This window comes from Musa acuminata, chromosome BXJ3-10 (assembly GCF_036884655.1).
Source record: "Musa acuminata AAA Group cultivar baxijiao chromosome BXJ3-10, Cavendish_Baxijiao_AAA, whole genome shotgun sequence".
NCBI lineage: Eukaryota > Viridiplantae > Streptophyta > Magnoliopsida > Zingiberales > Musaceae > Musa > Musa acuminata.
Genome location: NC_088358.1, coordinates 29,370,936 through 29,386,640, shown reverse-complemented (window position 1 = coordinate 29,386,640; position 15,705 = coordinate 29,370,936). Strand labels below are relative to the sequence as shown.

Below are 15,705 nucleotides of genomic sequence, written 5' to 3'. Positions count from 1 at the left end.
AATTGCACTTTTCGAGGACCCTTGGACTGTTATGGTCCCTATAACATGAAGATAGTGAACCATCTATTTCTCATTGAAGGGCCACTCCATTGTTGTAGGGATTCATCTCTTACTCGTTCAAGTCCTTTCTAACTTTGCACGATTTATCTCCGCAGTGTATGTCACAGACGTCTCTGTCTGTATAAACAACTCACCAACACTTACCCTCGTTCAAAACTAGAAGGGTGTGTAAGCTCCTCCTCCCAACGAGGAACCACGTCCACGGGAAGGGAACGACTCTGAGAATGAATAAATAGAGATAAACTTATGGATATTTTAGTTAGTCTTGGAGTTGATATGTTATGTTGGCAAAGCGCCGAGAGCAGTAAACCGAAAGATTTGATCAAAAATTATAATATACATAATTATTTTTTAGATATTGACATGAAAACAATGATTTTGTTTCATCATCACATAGATATAATTGATATGCGATCTATACACAACGATATGCTTGGAATCACTGGAATGACATGTGTATGATATCTCATTATTATATGAACGATGATCGATATCTTGATGTTAGAATCAAGTCAAATCAAATCAATCATTAGATACATCCCGAATTCAATTAGTCATAATATCACGGTGGTAATTAAGCTCGAGAGTAATACACAATTATTTTCTATGATGAAAGAAAGTAACGATCTTTCGAACCATAAGCTAATTCAGACGTAATCAGGGGAACAGAGTAACATTTCTGATGTAGTTTTAGAGGTTTGACACGTTCAGAGTCGGACGATTGGATCGGATGTCGATCGGATCTATAAAACTAATTCAGACTCGAACTTAGCGCCGCGCTGAGGTATCGGAGTCCACAGGAACGGCACACAGTTTTGGGCTCCCTGCTGTAAGAGTCGTGCACCAATCAGATCCCGATGCGGTATAAGCACCGGAACCATCTCGTGCTCACGTGCATTCCAGGGAACAAAAAAGATAAAAAACGATTTTTACTCGTCCCATACCCAGTCAACACCGACCCTTACGTGGCTCCCAATTGGCGAGTTATGGTGATCCATCTCCTGGCGTTTGTGGATGGTGTAGACGGCAGTACTCGCCGTCGTAGTTCGCAAGAAAAATGAAAAGATTCTACTGATATTCTACAACCATCCTTTTTTATTCTATTGCAGGTTCTCTGAGCTGTCCTCCTCCTCGAGTGGGAGAGTTGTTTGCACACAGATGCCATTGAGTCATATTAACCGGCGTAGGAATAACAAATATTCTCAGCGTGTTTGGAGTTCCGTCACCGCTCTATGAACGGGCACTGGTCGACGCGGTGCCACCATCCCATCGATCAAGGCTCGGTTTCATTCTAAAGCATGATGTGTTGCGATCACGTGGTCCGATCTAATAGTTCCTTGGAAGGGAAGACCACAAGTCGGTATGTGGATTTGACGGTGAAGGGATCCGGACGGCGATGGACCCTTATAAATCTGGAGTGGAGGTTGTGGTGGTTGTCGGAGGTGTTGGCATCGTTGCTGTAAATCTCTTCCTCGCCGAGCTCTCTGGTTCATCGCTCCCTCCTGATTAGGGATCCTGCACCGGTGGCGAGGATGGGGACGACGATCGCCGCGGAGTGCCTCCACCAATTCGTGGAGGAGACGGACTGGTACAACGGGATCGTGCTGGACGCGCTCGTGCCGGGCGGTTCCTGGAAGCGCCTCCCACGGCCGCTACAGTCGTGGCTGCGCAACTACATCGGCGGCACCGCCCTTTACTTGGTCTCCGGCTTTCTCTGGTGCTTCCACATTTACTACTTGAAGCGCAATGTTTACATCCCCAAAGGTCTCCCTCGCATCTCTCTCTCTCTCTCTCTCCGTCCCCTTTTTCTATCAACTCGTTTGGGTCAAGTTCATCTCAGTCGTTGTTTTTGTGATCTTATTCTTCTTATTGTTTCTGGACTCTTGCTGGGAAGGACAAAAGTCGGTTCCCTGTTGGGATCATCTTTCTCTCCTTGTGCTTTTTTCCTCGGGCACTCAATGTTTGTTCTTTTTTCTCCTTGACGATGTTTCATCATCATGCTCTTTCTTTCTATTTCCATGACCTCCTTTGTTGATTTCTGCGGTCTAAGTGGGCGATTTCTTGGTTTGTGATTTTGTTCTTTTCTTTTCCCCTTCTCATTGCGAGGGAAAAAATAAATATAAAGATTGGGTTTCTTTAATTATCTCATGTTTTCTGGTTACTTAAGTGCCTCAAATGTTGTTCTTTCTTGACCTTGATGATGAAATGTGGTTTTTCTTGGATGGGTTTTGGGTTCTTTGGGTTAGCATCTTGTGCTGCTTTCTTTTTCCACACAGATTGTCCTCATCTTGGACTGGGTGCTATTTTATGACAAATTGGCGATAGGTTGAAACCATCAGAGCATTCTGCCTGGGCACGTTTGCACAAATATTCCTTGCCATTTATGTTGAATTGGTTGGTTCTAAGAAACCATCTGCATATATAATGTGCTTCTGAGAGTTCTGTTCTAGTGGAAACTAATGTGGTTTCAGTTAGTCTAGTTTCAAGAATTATTGTCTTTGAGAAGAGACATCAGGCATAAAAGTTTAAAAGAATCATCTCTTGATTTTTATGAACCCTAGGTTGCTGGAAAGAACACTAAGCCTGACCATTCTTAGATATTATTAGCTTAAATAAGACTGAGAAATTTGTGTTACCTGCTGGAATGGTTTTGCTAAATTTGCTACATTTTTTCAGTCAAGTTGTATGATACTGATAGATTCAGTTCGTACTTGAAATGAGGTGAAAATACTTTCTGCTAGGATTTAATATCTAATGGATGGTATATATTGATCAAAGTTGCCAAATGAGGGTACACTTGCTCACTTAAATGCATAGGTTATAAGATTGAATTCAGTTGCAAATTATTACTTTAAACTTGCCTCGTTCCCTGTTGTTATGCTTTTCCTTTATTGTAGGTTAAAATTTTGAAATTTTGTCTCAATGTTTTCTTAACAAAAACCAAACTTAGAGCTAAGGTTAATGAGAGCAAGCCGAATAGAGATTAACTTTTGGTCTTTGCATCAGATATTCATCGGAGAAGCTCGATTTTGAAGTTATATGATTAATGAACAGATTAAGAATAAAACTATCAATGATTTTCTGGATGTAAAAGCGTCTGAGTCTCAAAGAATGGGACCTGCATTTAATGATATTTCAGTTATGCTTGTTTGACTAGGGACATGGTCATCTATTGCTTAATCCTTCTCGTGAATATCATCTTCTAGTGGAGACTTTAAAAATGTTATGATTTTAGCAGTGATGGAAAAGAATATGTGTGCTATCGAGAACCACTCTCAGACTTGCACTGCTGTGGTGGAAAGCCTGTTTGATGTTTCTTCCATATTGTTGAATATGTGTATCTTGATTCGGGATGAAGTGCATCCTTTTCTTGTCTTCTTTATTTTTATTTTTTCCATCATTTTCTCTCGTTTGGTATTTCATTTCAGTTATTTGAAATGAAATGTGTGCTTTTTGTTGTTTGTTTTGACAAAAAGAAGGAATTGAGGGATATGACGACATATGTGCCCGAGAAATTTTCATCATTGATCTGAAGATAGCCCCATCTTTTATTTGGTTGGATGACAATGAAGATATTTCTTTAAGGAACTTTCCTTTCAAAGATGGACATTTTGTCATCTAGGAAGCTTAATTTGAAAAGCAATGGCCACGAGAGAGTGAGTAATTTGCAATTCTTTGTCCCTACATGGTGGTTTGATGTTGAAAATGTTACCACTAGCTTGAAGCGACTTACAAAAGCACATCATTGCTGCAATTTCTCTTACCTTTTTGTACAAATGTTTTTTTTAATCCTTTTGAATGAGGTCTGGAAGGGATTTTTCTTTTATACACATCCAGCACCTTCTTAGATTTTATGTTGCTAGGATCTAATGTATTGAGATGATCAAATTTTTCTCTGCCATGTCACATAATCAATACACTAACTGATGCCTTTGCCTACCGGGAGAGTTTTAAGGTCAGTCTCCTCTGCTAGTACGCTATTTTCTAATCCTCTTCTAATTTTCTTCGCCACTGCAGATTCTATACCTTCAAACAAAGCAATGCTTCTGCAGATAATTGTTGCAATGAAGGCTATGCCCTGGTACTGTATGCTCCCAACACTTTCAGAATACATGGTTGAAAATGGATGGACCAGATGCTTTTCCAGTGTAGTAGAAGTTGGTTGGCCAGCTTACATTGTTTACCAAACAATATATTTATTGATTGTTGAGTTTGGTATATACTGGATGCACAGAGAGTTGCATGACATAAAGCCACTATACAAGTATCTTCATGCAACACATCACATCTACAATAAGCAGAATACACTCTCTCCTTTTGCTGGTAAGTCTCCATACATTGCATTGCTTGTGTTAACATGTGATTCTGCTTTCAATATTTCACACATTGTTTAGGAGTTCTGCCAAAACTTATATTTAAAGTTATAAGATTTAGAGAGGAAAACTATGAACTTGTCAGTATCTGAAATTTTATTCTTCATATTTGTGAACCTGAGGTTTCAAATTGATATGATTTTTCTAGGAAATTGAATGTTAGATGACTTAACTTTTGTTAAAACGAAATCATCACTCATTCTCTTTCTCTTACATGTACTAACAAACTTATTCTAAATGCAGGTTTAAGTGTATGACAAAAAGGATAAGCATCCATGTGAATCACTTTATAATGTGAATAACGCATGTATACATATCTTCTAGAGCTAGTAGTGGTTGACAGATCTGGAAACATTTACAAGAAACCATGACCTAATGCTACATGATTAAATTAATTACATGGTTGCTTGTTAATAGTAAGGACCTGTGAGTAGTCTTGGATTTACTAAATTTTGCTCACGTGTAACCTTTCCTTCATTTGACAGTCTGACTTTATACTGGCATTCAAGGTCTTCTCGCTTGCAAATATCACAACATTTCTCATTTATCTAACATGAAATCGGTAGCAACTGATGTTGCCTCTTTCAGGATTGGCATTCCATCCATTGGATGGGATATTGCAGGCTGTGCCACATGTGATAGCTCTCTTTCTTGTCCCAAGCCATTTCAGGACTCACATACTTCTCCTGTTCTGTGAGGCTGTCTGGACGGCAAACATCCACGACTGCATCCATGGTAAGATTTGGCCTGTTATGGGTGCAGGCTACCATACAATCCATCATACCACATACCGGCACAACTACGGGCACTACACGGTATGGATGGATCAGATATTTGGAACTCTTCGAGATCCTGAGGAGGAATTCAAAAAGGCAGATTGATGCAGATCCAATGATTGATTCTTCCAGGTGAGTGAGCCGCCAAAGTCCCCATGTGTCCTGTTTCTGAATTTTAATTTAACATTGTTGATGCCATCTTTAAATGGTCTTGTGTACGATTAATTGAGTTGCCTCCCTAACTAAGTTGGTCCTGTTTCTTAAGTTTAATTTAGCATTGTTGATGCCATCTTTAAATGGTCTAGTGTATGATAATTGAGTTGCCTCCCTAAGTTGCTACATGGAGATCGTTGTCGAATTGTTGACTCGAACAAAAACTTCATGAACAATAGTGAAGCTTGAGGGTCAGAGGCTATGTGGTCAACACGATACTGCGCACTAATTTCTCTCTGCTTTGTGTTTAGTCATATTAATGTCGGTGCAAAGTCGTAGAATCTTTCTTCTTGCTTCTTATCACTGCCATCTGCAACATGTTTAGCCGAATAGACATTGGTGCAGCCTTTTTGTGTCTTTATTTCTTTTCTTGATATCTTCCATCGGCTGTGTAGAAGATTGATGCAATTTTTTGCCGCCTTGTTTCTTTTCGTGTGCATCGAACTCACGGACCCGATCCGTACGAACCGGACTTGCGGGTCGGGTCGGCTCTGGGCCCAGGGATTGTGACCCGTTCGTTAACGGGTCATTTACACCCAATTAGCCCATTATTTTTGTACACTAGTGAGCCCAACCAAATATGCACTAAACAAAAGACGTCGTGGTGGGTCCGCCTGCCCATGAAAACCGGTTCGGTCGCTTTCCTACGCGTTTCATTTTGCTTAAACCTTACGTACGGTCTTAATATAAGGCGCACCTTTGGATGAAAAAGTCGCCGTTGACTCGGTGCTTCCACAATAAGAAAGATTCTGTGTATTCTCGGGATACCCAATTTATTAGAGTCTTTCACCACAATCCACCATCTATAACTTGTCTGCCGAGGATTCGTTCTTAGAAACATCTAAACCGCGAACAAAAGCAAATTATGTGCTTTGATTTCCATTAAATTTATATGCAAATAAAAAAATTTACGTAGATTTTTATGCAAGTTGGACCGGGTGATCATAAACGATAAGTATCGTTGGGATGAACCTTTATCTGCAGAAAAAGCAAAGAATATAGTCCCAACTTATTTGATTGGCGAAACGTATCCTTTTTTCTATTAATTAAGTAATTAATTAATTTCTTCATAACATTTCTACCTCGATTTGTTAGCAGTTTGAATTCTAGTGTGCCAACGCTAATTATTCCCACAGGCAAATCAACAGTGAAACCGAATCAGATATTTAGACACAATTCTTGCGAAGAAACGCAACTTCGATCCAACACATAGGATGAGATACTAAACCCTAACCTACACCGTCAGATTTCGTTAATCCCAGCAGCCCTGCATCTCGGATCAGGCGGCGGAACTTGATGGGCCGCCGCGACCGGACGCGGAGGACTTGCGCCCGCGAATACCGCCGTTGGTCATCATCTTCTTGAACTCCTCGAAGTTGACGCTGCCGTCGCCGTCGTCGTCGACGGACCGGATCATCCGGGAACAGTCCTTGACGGAGCACTTCTCCCCGAGGAGCCTCAGCACGCGGTGGAGCTCCTCCGCGGAGATCAGCCCGTTGCGGTCGAGATCGTACACGTCGAACGCCTCCCGCAACTCCCGCTCCTCGGCGCCGTCGTCGCGGCGGCGGCGGCGGTGGAAGTCGGCGAACTCCTGGAGGTCGACGAACCCGTCGCCGTCGGCGTCCATCTCGGCGATCATGCCGCGGACCTCCCTGGGGGACGCGTCGGACCCGAGGGAGCGGAGGACGTCGGCGAGCTCGGAGACGGAGATCCTGCCGTCGCCGTCGGCATCGTAGCGCGCGAAGACCTTCCGCAGGTCGTCCATGCAGTGAAGACCGGCGGAGGCCGAGGGCGAGGGCGAAGGCGGCGACGAGCTTTCGGCGCTCGACATGGTCTCTTCCTCTTGTGTGGAGAAAGGAATACGATACGTCATACAACAAGTGCCGTTTTTGATAGGGCATTCGATGGATTACGCGTAAACCTTAATGCGGGCGATGGGTTTACGCGTTTTTTTGGGGACGAAGGATGCAGTTTCGTGCACCCAATTGGTAGCCCTAATATTTATACCATCCACCTGGCTCTCTAGTTATCTGACACGTAGCATACCGATTGACTTTGCAAAACTTGACCAGGACACGATGCGAGTAGCATCATTGACGTAGCACACTCGTCCACATCATAGGTAGAGCTCAACGGTAACCGTAAATCCACATGGAATCAAGGCACGATTATTATGATATGTAGGATATTAATGTATTTTCCTGCTTGCAGGTACAGCCGAGGAGGAGTACGTTTAGCACAGGCCACGGACGGATCTTTACTTGATAAGATGATTCTCGATCCTACTTTGACTGAGAATTATTATTGGATAATGATGTAGTTGACCTACTTTGACTGAGAATTATTATTGGATATGCCGGCCGTTCCTTCAGCAAGTAGTCGTCTTCCTCCACCATGGCATCAGCTTCCACGCCCTTAGCGTCCTCTATCCCTCGCAGTGCCTCGACAACCTCTTTCATGGTAGGCCGCATGTCGCCGTCCGCTTGCAAGCAGCTGAACGCTACTTCGGCCACCTGTCTTATCATCTCGCAGTTCGACTGACACCACAGATTCGGATCGACCAGCTGATCCAGCTCGTCGTTTTGGATCTTGGCGATGGCCATGTCAGCGAGATTGATCTCGTGCCGCCGCCTGCTGATGTCGACGGCCGGCTTCGACGCTATGATCTCCACCAACACCACCCCGAAGCTGTAGACGTCGCTCTTGTCGGTGAGCTGGTAGCACCGATGGTACTCGGGGTCGACGTAGCCGGGCGTGCCCTGTGGCGCGGTAGATACGTGGGTGGCGTTGACGGGGAAGAGCCGGGAGAGTCCGAAGTCGGCGACTTTGACGTGGAAGCTGTTGTCGAGCAAGATGTTGTTGGTCTTGACATCCCGGTGTATGATTTGGGGCGTGACGGCGTGGAGATAGCTGAGCGCATCAGCCGTCTCGATCGCGATGCTCATCCTCGTGGCCCACGGGAGGCCTGCCTCGCCTGCACGGGGACCGTGGAGGTGGTCTGCAACAGTGCCGTTGGGCACGTACTCGTACACGAGGAGGAGCTCTCGGCTGCGACGGGAGGTGCAGCCGTACAAGGTAACGAGGTTTGGGTGTCGGAGGGAGGAGAGTATGCGGACCTCCGTCATGAACTGCTCCACTCGCCTGCAGTTGTGCTCGTACAGTCGCTTGATGGCCACCGTGCGACCATCACGAAGATTTCCTGCACCGTGGAAGCGTCGACAAATGAGCAGACAGAGCTTTGGATGGGGGCCGTGGAGGTGGTCTGCAACAGTGCCGTTGGGCACGTACTCGTACACGAGGAGGAGCTCTCGGCTGCGACGGGAGGTGCAGCCGTACAAGGTAACGAGGTTTGGGTGTCGGAGGGAGGAGAGTATGCGGACCTCCGTCATGAACTGCTCCACTCGCCTGCAGTTGTGCTCGTACAGTCGCTTGATGGCCACCGTGCGACCATCACGAAGATTTCCTGCACCGTGGAAGCGTCGACAAATGAGCAGACAGAGCTTTGGATGGGGGGAAAATGTGAGGATACATTAATCCGGTGAGGTTTGCATGTGCCTTTGTAAACGGTGCCGAAGCCACCATCGCCAAGTTGATTGGAGGAACTGAAGCCACCCGTGGCCTTCTGCAGCTCCTCGTACTTAAAGACCTGGGTGACGAATCGTTCGCCGCCGAACTCTGGATCTTGCTCGGAAGTTGACCCAGAAGAGGCGGTCCGATGTAGCGGAACTGAAGAGATCAGCCGTTTCCACATCTCGCGACGGAAGAAGAGAAGTCCGAGGAGGCTTACCACGACCAAGCCTGCCACGCCCACGCAAGCTGCTCCTGCTGGTGACATTGATGGCAAAGGATGTGAGAGCGGTAAGGAGATCAACCGGGTCAGAAATGTAAGTTTCTTACCAGTCATAGTCCGCTTGTTGCTCTTAGATCCTGCCACACAATAACCACCACAAAAAGAAGTCAGCGCAGAGCTTAAATCATGATTGCAATGCTGGCAAAGACGATCATAAGAGAAATCATGACCGATACTGCATCAAGATGGAACGGTGGCTTTTGATCCCAACCGAGTTGCCGCAGCGCAAGCAAGAAGATAGATCTGGCATGTGAAACAGTATCATCAACTCTGCACTACAGCAGACTGATGCCTAGCTTGATTCTCTATGCACTCATTTGACCCAATAGTCCTTTTGACCTTTCTTTTGGTGGCCGGTCGGTTACGTATCCCTTATACGACTGACCAATGGTTGTATTGGACAGATTGACTAAAAACCTACCTGGAAAAGGATCGGAAGGGTTGTCCTCCAAATTTCGTTGGACACATTTTGGGGAATCAAGCTGGTCCATCTTCTTCCTTGTTTTCCTGGCCCTTTGACTTGTAAATTTGAACCCCTTGATGAAAGCTTGAGATTGGTGTCCATGAGAAGACTTGAAAAACAAGGAGAGGATAGATATCATGTGAACAAAGAAAGGAGGTGTCTAAGCATTGCAGAGAGTGATTGCATCGAACAAACAAATTTTGAATATATCTAGTGAATATTTTATTTAGAGATATTACTCCCACTCAGGAGTATATTGACTTTGGTCAGCAAGATTAAAGGATTGATTCAACATCGTTGAATGTAAATAATACTATACTACGACCATATGTGACACGATCTTAAGCTACAGCGATCACTGGAAAGTCTCCCCTAATTGTCTCGATTCCAACTCAAACTAAATCATCGTCAACAGAGAGGAAATTGGCATCAAGTTTGAAAGCAACATCACCAGCTCTTTCGTTTTGTTTGAAGAGATGAAAGAGACTGCTCAGATGCTAGCTACTATGTCATCGATCTGTTCTTGAAGCCAGTAAAAGAACATCCAGTATAGAAGAATGGACTAAAGTCCAAGTGTTATGGTTTAACTCACTGCAATTCCTGGGACTGTGCCGTCCGTCCGGGCAGATACACACGAATGACGCCGATGCATCGTCATGACTGCACCGTCCGTTGCTAAGACTGCATTCCCAGCAAGCATCGATTTCTCCCCACTCCACCAGAAATCCATTCTTCAAGAGACGCTTGATGTCTTCTGTGCTACTCCTTTCTCTTCCTCCGTCTCGCAACAAAACCGGTGCCCTCGACGTGTTGCATCGGTTCGGTGGTGACGGCGGTGACGTCGAGTTGTCACCATAACGTCCACCGACAAGCGCAAAGGTGGCGTTAGGAGCACAGTCTATTCTTGTGGTATAAATGGTCGGCGGCGCCCAGCAATTGTAGAAGAAGCGGAGCTCTGTGTCCACCGCGCTAACTCTGAAGAAACCGGGGAGGTCCACCCGTATGTCGTAATTGGGAATAGCGCAGCCTTCATCGTTGAAATTTTTGTTCCTAACCCAAAAGGATTTGTTCCCGTAGAAGATGTCGTGAAGGTAGTAGGAACTGTTGTAAGAACTCACCAGAATGGGAAGACCATCCTCGCAGGAGAGCTCAAACGAAGAAAGTCCACCACAGGGAGGTTGCCGTGGGTCACGGAGCCAGAAGGGATGGCTAATGTTTGTGACGCGGCCACAGCTCTTGGCCTCACACCCTGCCATGGCTGGTTTTAGCGGGTATGCGATGCAGCTCACCAAGAGCAGGACGGGAGAGAGGCCACCGAGCTTTAGCATCAGTGAGCCAAGCATAATTCGGCAGGGAGACAGAGATGACAGAAAGGAGCAAGAGGAGGAGGAAAAGAATACTGGAAGGGGGATTTTAAAGTATGCCAACACTTGCTCGGTCAACGTCGATGACTAAGTCTTTTGCTCTATGGACACATAAAAGGCTCGGTGGCTTGGCGGGAAGTTGTGACGACGGTGTTAGACAAGTAGAAAAGGCTGTGTGAACTTGGAAAAGGCGACATTAGGATCAAAGCAGATTTCGTGTTCCACGGGAGATGCTTCTACTATGCTGAATAAGCACCAACAATTATGAAGGGCAAGTGCAAAGCAAGCTTTTCATATTTTTATTTTAGTCGAGTCCGTGATTTTGACAATATACTATTTAAACTTTTATGGTTACTTATATCTAAATTAATTTTTATATTTTTACAAATATAACAAAGCTCATTTCATTAAGTCTAAATTAATAGACATTAAAATTTACTTATATGATATACTATTTTTAAAAATAAATTATTTAATATAATAATATATGTAATTTAAATTTACTCCATTAATAATAAAATAAGATGTCGTCATGAAAATAACCATTAATATTATACACATGCACCCTCTCTCATGCTAACGATAAATTTATGAGCTTTTGACACCCTATGTAGCAGTAGCTCGGTGTTGTTGTCGTTAGTTGGTCATTTCGACGATGTTGCATCATCTCGTCACAGGTTTCAGTTAAAAAAAAAATTAAAATTATATATATTATTTTATTAATAATTTATTATGAATCAATATGTCATGTAAATAGATTTTAATATTTATATACTCGATAAGAACTTATATATTATATTTTTGAAAAATATAAATTATTTTATATATGAGTAAATTATAAAATTTTATGAGGTCAATGACTAAAATGAAAGAAGTTCAAATGAATATTAACCTTTCATATGCCGGAGGATGTGAGAGATCAGATTTGACCGTGTCCAGTTGACTTCGATCGACTTGGTACAATTGCCTCCGCACAGCAATTGCAGACGCAAACTCGCCTCGTGTCTTTGCAGCAGAGTCTCTCTCTCGCGTGATTGGCGCCACATGATTCGATTTAATGATATGAAGCCAAGCAGACGTGCAATTCATCGAGACTTACGTATCGAACGAGAAGAACTTGGTGATACACATGGTGGATGTCAACCTCGTTAGTGGCGCAGGCCATGACGATGATCGATGAGGGCTTCGGTGGTTCTGTGCGAAGGAGAAGAACAGGCGTGGCTTTGTAGCAAAGCAGCATCGCATCAGCAGGAGAGGAGACGCCTTTCCGCCCCTAGAATGAAATGAAAGCAGCAAAAGCAGAAAAAAGAAGAATGAAAGCAGGACCACTATATCTCCTCTTCCACACGCACCTTCCTGGTGCTGGAACGCTGCACGTAGATCCATCCGCTCCAGGAATTAATGGTCGTCCGGCGAGAGTTGCGGAGGTCCCAGTTTGCATTGGAATCGAGCAAGAACAGTGGCCAAGAATCTCGCGTTCGAATAATTGTATTCATTAGATCTTCGAGGTTTCCTAAATGCAAGGTCAAAAATCTTGTGCTACGAGAATCTTTTACGTTTGAGGTCAAAACTCGATGCTTGAGGATCAAATTCTAGTTTCTCCAAGATGTCTCCGAATCATCGGGTGAAGAGAAAAGACACTGCTGACACAGCATTCATACTTTTATGTGTCCATGGAAAACGATCTGATGCGACTTGAGCTCCGAGACTTCGACTCCGTGCTGCCTTAAGCCTCCATCCTTTTCTTGTTTCTGCGTTGATTTGGTCTGATGGTCATCCTTACACCACTTTTCCTCTGTCCCAACTCAAAACACGGTTTCCGATCAATCCACACGCCAAGGCTTTTGCAGTCTCCACATACGAGTCTTCTCCAAAAGACTCGAGTCGAGGTCAAAGTCGGCTACCGGCAAGCCTTTGATCATTAGCATCCCATCCCTCGTTCTCTTCTTCTCTGTCTTCTCACAAAACTAAATCATGCTTCTGGGAGTGATGATAAAGCTTGTTGGTCTACTTCTGTACCTGATAAAACCAGCCACGGCAGGGTGTGAAGCCATGAGCTGTGGCCGCGTCACAAACATTAGCCATCCCTTTTGGCTCCGTGACCCACGGCAACCTCCCTGTGGTGGACTTTCTTCGTTTGAGCTCTCCTGCGAGGATGGTCTTCCCATTCTGGTGAGTTCTTACAACAGTTCCTACTACCGTCACGACATCTTCTACGGGAACAAATCCTTTTGGGTTAGGAACAAAAATTTCAACGATGAAGGCTGCGCTATTCCCAATTACGACATACGGGTGGACCTCCCCGGTTTCTTCAGAGTTAGCGCGGTGAACACAGAGCTCCGCTTCTTCTACAATTGCTGGGCGCCGCCGCCCATTTATACCACAAGAATAGACTGTGCTATGGTGACAACTCGACGTCACCGCCGTCACCACCGAACCGATGCAACACGTCAAGGGCACCGGTTTTGTTGCGAGACGGAGGAGGAGAAAGGAGTAGCACAGAAGACATCGAGCGTCTCTTCAAGAATAGATTTCTGGTGGAGTGGGGAGCAGCCGATGCTTACTGGGAATGCACAGTTAGCAACGGACGGTGCAGTCATGACGATGCATCGGCGTCATTCGTGTGTATCTTCCCGGACGGACGGCACAGTCCCAGGAATTGCAGTGAGTTCAATCCGATCACCTTAGTTATGGCTGTGTTGCAGGACTAATTCTTGTTTCCGACGGTCTCTGTGCATGGACTAATTCTTGTTTCCGACGGTCTCTGTGCTGCAGGAAAGGGCCATTTCGCAAAGAGTATTGCATTAGATAAGAAACTCTCATGGGTTTTCATCCTTCTTTCGCCATGCATTCATGCATCGTTTGCTCTCCTCCACGTTCCAGGTTCGATGGCAGGAGTCGTGGGTCTCCTGCTGGCCTTTGCTGCAATATTCATCTACGTGCGGAAAAGGCCCAACCCCTGGCTCAGATCAAGAAACACACGCGAGGGACACGGACATGATTTCTTGGAGAAGTACGAATCCCTGGTCCCCCAGAGATACAAGTATCGATATCTAAAGAAGATAACCAAATCCTTTGGTGAGAAGGTCGGGCAAGGTGTGTTGGTGTAAACAACTTTATGCCGTGGCCTCGGGGCCGACGCGGCTCGGTTGGGGATCCGAATGACGGGGATCTTGCGCGGCGTCTCTCGAGATCTCCCGGTGGCCGATTACGGTGGTCCGGTCGGGACGTCGCGTCGGGAGGAAAGCTTTGCCGTAGCGTCAGGAAGAGGCGACCCCGTTCTTGCACCTGCACACAGGTCGAGTCGGAAGCTCGGCCCAACCCCTCCGACGATCAAGTTAGTGGATGCGGAGTGGATTTTGGATGAAGAAGTGCTCTCCCTCTATTCGTTTAGAACTCGGGGGTATTTATAGGTGAGTTTAGTGTTACTTGATGTGCTTGCCCGCAGGAGCAGGATCGTACCTCTGATGGCGTCTGACATTGCCGCTGGCATTGCATGGGGAACCGAACGGTCGCAGGGCATGGGCGAGCCATGCCCGAGCCTCGGTTCTCCCCTGCCTTAGCCAAGCATGTTGGGTCAGACAACGTTGAAGTCATCGTCTGGGAGCGGATGACGTCAACGCATATCGCGTCGGCATTATTGTCCTCTTTGGGGCAGAGTGTCATCCAGGCGTGACTGACGTCGTGGCGTATCATGTCGCCATTATTACCCTTATCGAGGTGGATTCGGAAGCGTGTTCAAAGGTCAACTTCAAGACGGTCGTCTGGTTGCTGTCAAGATCTTGAGCAGATCCAAGGAAGACGAGGAGGAGTTCATCAACGAAGTCGCCAGCATCGGCAGGACCGCCCACGTCAACGTCGTCACTCTTCTGGGATTCTGCCAAGAAGGTCAGAGAAGAGGCTGGTCTACGAGTACATGCCCAATGGCTCCCTGAAGAGGTACATCTACTCCGATCCGCCCGAGACATCGCTTCCTTGGGACAAACTGTACCAGATAACAATCGGCATCGCCCGAGGGCTCGAGTATCTGCATCAAGGCTGCAACACCCGCATCGTGCACTTCGACATCAAGCCTCACAACATCCTCCTCGATGAGGATTTCTGCCCCAAGATAGCAGACTTCGGGTTGGCGAAACTGTGCCCTAGGAAGGAAAGCATACTCTCCATGGCGGAGGCAAGAGGAACGATAGGGTAAATGGCGCCGGAAGTGTTCTCCAGGAGCTTTGGAGCGGTTTCGACCAAATCTGATGTCTACAGCTACGGAACGATGGTGTTGGAAATGGTGGGAAGAAGAAAGAACATAAAAGCACGTGCAGATGATAGGCCGAGCGACGCATGCTTCCCCCACTCGATTTACCAGTATCTGGATGGAGGTGAAGATGACCTGCGAGCTGGTGATGTGACGGCGGAAACGGAGGAGATCCCGAGGAAGATGATGTTGGTTGGGTTGTGGTGCATACAAACCGCGCCGCCGAATCGGCCTTCCATGAGCAGAGTCGTTGAGATGTTGGAAGGAAGCGTCGGTGACATTGAAATGCCACCGAAGCCATATCTTTGTACGCCTTGTTCAACTGTGCAACTCTTCTTCTTGATGATGAGATTAAGC

General features: G+C 45.7%; 3 protein-coding genes across 4 annotated transcripts; 1 reads left to right on the top strand and 2 right to left on the bottom strand.

The window, feature by feature from the left end:
* The first annotated feature begins 1,403 nt into the window (after positions 1 to 1,403).
* On the top strand, positions 1,404 to 5,479 carry LOC135650441 (delta(7)-sterol-C5(6)-desaturase-like). Its single transcript, XM_065169773.1, has 3 exons — positions 1,404 to 1,824; positions 4,078 to 4,383; positions 5,022 to 5,479. Exons 1-3 carry the CDS (start codon positions 1,593 to 1,595, stop codon positions 5,312 to 5,314), a joined length of 831 nt encoding a protein of 276 aa, XP_065025845.1. The 5' UTR covers positions 1,404 to 1,592; the 3' UTR covers positions 5,315 to 5,479.
* A 1,091-nt stretch (positions 5,480 to 6,570) lies between these two features.
* Positions 6,571 to 7,297, bottom strand: LOC135650461 (probable calcium-binding protein CML18). Its single transcript, XM_065169812.1, has one exon. The coding sequence runs from the start codon at positions 7,293 to 7,295 to the stop codon at positions 6,702 to 6,704; it is 594 nt and encodes a 197-aa protein (XP_065025884.1). The 5' UTR covers positions 7,296 to 7,297; the 3' UTR covers positions 6,571 to 6,701.
* Positions 7,298 to 7,589: 292 nt separating this feature from the next.
* On the bottom strand, positions 7,590 to 11,121 carry LOC108951460 (LEAF RUST 10 DISEASE-RESISTANCE LOCUS RECEPTOR-LIKE PROTEIN KINASE-like 1.4). 2 transcript variants are annotated; one of them, XM_065170945.1, is made up of 4 exons: positions 10,328 to 11,121; positions 9,320 to 9,349; positions 8,978 to 9,247; positions 7,590 to 8,885 (listed from the first exon to the last, which is right to left on the bottom strand). In XM_065170945.1, exons 1-4 carry the CDS (start codon positions 11,076 to 11,078, stop codon positions 7,705 to 7,707), a joined length of 2,232 nt encoding a protein of 743 aa, XP_065027017.1. In that variant the 5' UTR covers positions 11,079 to 11,121; the 3' UTR covers positions 7,590 to 7,704. The 2 variants fall into 2 exon arrangements, with proteins under 2 accessions (XP_065027017.1, XP_065027018.1); XM_065170946.1 differs by having other exon boundaries at positions 7,593 to 8,885; positions 10,854 to 11,120.
* Between the last annotated feature and the right edge of the window lie 4,584 nt (positions 11,122 to 15,705).

Coding starts and splice junctions, on each gene's coding strand:
- LOC135650461 (XM_065169812.1), bottom strand. CDS start 7,295: ATGACGTATCGTATTCCTTTCTCCACACAAGAGGAAGAGACCATGTCG.
- LOC108951460 (XM_065170945.1), bottom strand. CDS start 11,078: ATGCTTGGCTCACTGATGCTAAAGCTCGGTGGCCTCTCTCCCGTCCTG. Junction 9,350..10,327: donor GCACAGTCCCAGGAATTGCA/GTGAGTTAAACC, acceptor ATTGTGTGGCAG/GATCTAAGAGCAACAAGCGG. Junction 8,886..8,977: donor CTTCGGCACCGTTTACAAAG/GCACATGCAAAC, acceptor TCCACGGTGCAG/GAAATCTTCGTGATGGTCGC.
- LOC135650441 (XM_065169773.1), top strand. CDS start 1,593: ATGGGGACGACGATCGCCGCGGAGTGCCTCCACCAATTCGTGGAGGAG. Junction 1,825..4,077: donor CAATGTTTACATCCCCAAAG/GTCTCCCTCGCA, acceptor TCGCCACTGCAG/ATTCTATACCTTCAAACAAA. Junction 4,384..5,021: donor TACACTCTCTCCTTTTGCTG/GTAAGTCTCCAT, acceptor TGCCTCTTTCAG/GATTGGCATTCCATCCATTG.